Source organism: Cryptomeria japonica, chromosome 5 (assembly GCF_030272615.1).
Source record: "Cryptomeria japonica chromosome 5, Sugi_1.0, whole genome shotgun sequence".
Taxonomy (NCBI): Eukaryota; Viridiplantae; Streptophyta; class Pinopsida; order Cupressales; family Cupressaceae; genus Cryptomeria; species Cryptomeria japonica.
In genome coordinates this window covers 285,018,237-285,021,618 of record NC_081409.1, presented here as the reverse complement: position 1 = coordinate 285,021,618, position 3,382 = coordinate 285,018,237, and the positions used below count along the sequence as shown (strand labels likewise).

The window sequence follows — 3,382 nt, the reverse complement described above, 5'->3', positions numbered from 1 at the left end:
TATATATGGTATCATTACAACAAATGCCTAGACATCAATACCACGAATATCATGGGTCTTGACCCATACAAAAATGCATAGATGCCTTTAAAACAAAGCTGCATTATGACAATGAAGGTGTGAATGATCTTATAAATCCTAGTTGAATAATGAATTCAATCTCAAACCCCATGCAACTCAAAATTCAAGATTTCTCTATAAAACTGCCTCATAATCTCATCTGCAACAGAAATAAAAACCTTAAGATAACAAAAAATATAGGGCACCTAATCAATTTATAAATAACCTATGTTATATATGACCTTTTATAGAGTTTGACGGCCTGAATATGCAAGTAGAGGGATATATGTACACATATATATACATATATATATATATATATATATATATATATATATATATATATATATATATATCTATGTATATAGATATATGTGTATATATATATATAAAATACAAGAATTAAAATAGTAAAATGAAATTTGTCCCACCCCTCTCAAATATAATCCAATAGAGTTCTCATATTAAACATATGGAATTGGCTCATGTTTGAATTGAGAATTCTTGATTAACTTATAATTGTCTTTGAGAAATATTGCATGTAAGGATTCCTTGTAATATTCACAATCGTGTTCATTATATTCCAGCAGAAAATTATAGAATGAATCGCATACAGAGGAGGTAATGAAGTAACATGTTAAAGGAATAATATGTTTCTAATCAATTCTGCAAAAAGAAATTCAAAACAAATTTGATGTTCCTATTGCCTGTTTGTTCAACCAAAATAAATTATAGACAATGTAAACATTTTGGATCTCATTTGCAGTTTAAAACCAAGTTTGCATTAAAAATAAACATAGATTTTACATAATTTTCTACTTGATAAACACTTTCAAGTACATATCCAATTATAAAGCAAGGAAGTTTCTAAATACTTGAATGATAAAATTTAATAATGTTGAACCCAAAGTTTTAAACTCGGACATGGAGGATAGGAAAATGGCAGAGAATATGTTCAATAATTCAATGTATAATAAATTGGAGACTTGGTCCTCAAAACTCATAGCTAGATTTTAGAAACAAAAGAAGGGAGAGGTAGATGACAATTGAGAAGGAAAGAAACACAATTGATGATCCCTAAATGAGGCTTGTTTATTTTTTATTTTTTTTTTATAAAAGTGGATGATACCACTAAAATTATATTAATTATATTTATTTTTTTACATGGTGACTGGTTCAAAGAGAATTGAGGGGAAAGAACCAATAAGAAAACCCCTTAGCTTTGCTCAAAAACATAAGCCTACCTACCCAATACAATAACCCATATACATCCCATAAAACCCTGATTACAATTTCCATTACATTAGATATAAAGGAAGCTTTTACAGCAAGCTTGTATTAGTAATTCTGTAGAGAGGATATCATCTCAGAAAATGTAGCTAAGATCGGAAGCATCCCCAAACAATAATCCCCTTATGCACCACATGAGTCCAGATATCTGTAGAGAACAAAAAACACAACAAAGAGGGATCCAAGGAGAAGTAATCTTGAAAACATGAAAATGGTTAGCATACATAAACCTAACCATACAAGAAGTAACGGAAGATGAAGACAACCTTTAGGGAACAGGGTGAAACCAATCCATATAATGGCCCATAAGAATAGCCAAACAAGTAACAACATGATAAGAAGCCATTTCCCCCATCCAAAACACTGCATTTTCCAACTTCTCAGAATAACCCACAACTCACCAAATTTGCCCAATAAATTCCACATCCTGCAAAGTATTGTCTAAACTGAAAAAGAAATAGACAAATATGACTCATACCTATAAAACTTATCAAAGATATATAATAGAGCGGGGGTTGTCATGATATGATTATCAGAATATCATACGAAGAGAATATCCAGCCAAATAGCACCTCTGAATGATGGAAAATGCTTCACATATAGCAAACTCAATTAATAAAACTCACCAACCTTATACCCACAAAGCATAATGATTAATTTACCAAGCCAATGTGCAGAACGTGAGACCCAAAAATCATGACACAATCGGTCACCACTATGCTTAAGAAAACATGATTGGCATAACATATATAATACTTAAGCTGAACCGCAACATCTAATGATTATCCTGAAAAGCAATATAACCCAGTTTCAAAACACCGGAGAGAGACAATGTCACCAATTATCATGATGAAAGAGCTAATTAACCTAGCTTCAACCGCCAAAGGGGAAAAAGGAAATCAAAACCAAGCAAACCACAACACCCAAGGTACAAGAAAAAACTATCAAATCACTGTCAACTGATCCCAAAGAATATCACCCTCCATCCTTAAAAGCGGCTACACTTCCAGGGGTGACTATACCAAAGGTGTTGTCATAAGGCAAGGCAACACCCTTGTTATAGACATTCAAAGAAGTAGATACCCCATAAGGCAAGTAGAACTATCAAGGCTACAACAAAAAAAAATCCCTTCAATAATGGGGAGATTCTCCCAATAAATGATAATAACAATGGTATTATTCCAAAACACCCTTATTATATGCACTTACGAAAGAATAGCCACACCAAGAAGGCATTTTTAAGATATAATTTTCATACATGAGATAGGAAAATCCGACGATGTAAGTTCAATGTGGTCTACACCGTCACTAATAACCTTACTTGCAAGAAAATCCGCAAACACATTGATTTCTCTAAAATAGTGGGAGATCGAGAAAGTGGAGAAGCCATTAAGTTGAAGAAGAATATGCTCCAGAAGGTACTGCATACGCCAAGAGATGCATTTTTTGTCAGCAACTGCTTGACAGGCAAGCATTGAATCCCCTTCAATAACAATATCCTTGATATTTAGAGAATGAGCCAGATCAAGTCCAAAAGATAGAGCTTGAAATTCAGCCATGTTGTTAGTGCCATAACCAATGTATTTGCCAACAACCATGATGATATTTGAAGAATGGTCAAAGATGATTACCCCAATCCCAGACTTTCCTGGATTGCCCTTAGAGGCCCCATCAAATTGGAGTTTGAAGGATGGACAAGGGGGAGGGCTCCATTTAGCCATCTTATGCTTAAGATGCGAAGAAAAAGCATCCGAAATAGCCCCTTGAGAGGGCAGCAATTGCAGAGAGAGCCATTTCCAAGTAACCCAATTATCCCAATGAGAAAAAGTTGTCGCCCTAAATTTTTATAAATGAAAGAGAGGACCACTTCACAAATGGAGGCTTGGATTTTACCTATAACGTCTGGCAAAGACGTCGACTTATGATTAAAAATTCTTGAATTCCTTTCCAACCATAGATTCCAAATCACCAGAGATGGAGCAACTATCCACAAAGATGAATAGAATGAAGTGGGAAACAAAAAGGGCCAAGA

The 3,382-nt window shown here is 33.9% G+C and overlaps 1 protein-coding gene across 1 annotated transcript; it reads right to left on the bottom strand.

Annotated features, from left to right (window-relative positions):
* Positions 1-2,588: 2,588 nt before the first annotated feature.
* Positions 2,589-3,071, bottom strand: LOC131875878 (uncharacterized). The gene has a single exon (XM_059220583.1). It carries the CDS (start codon positions 3,069-3,071, stop codon positions 2,589-2,591), a length of 483 nt encoding a protein of 160 aa, XP_059076566.1.
* Positions 3,072-3,382: the final 311 nt, after the last annotated feature.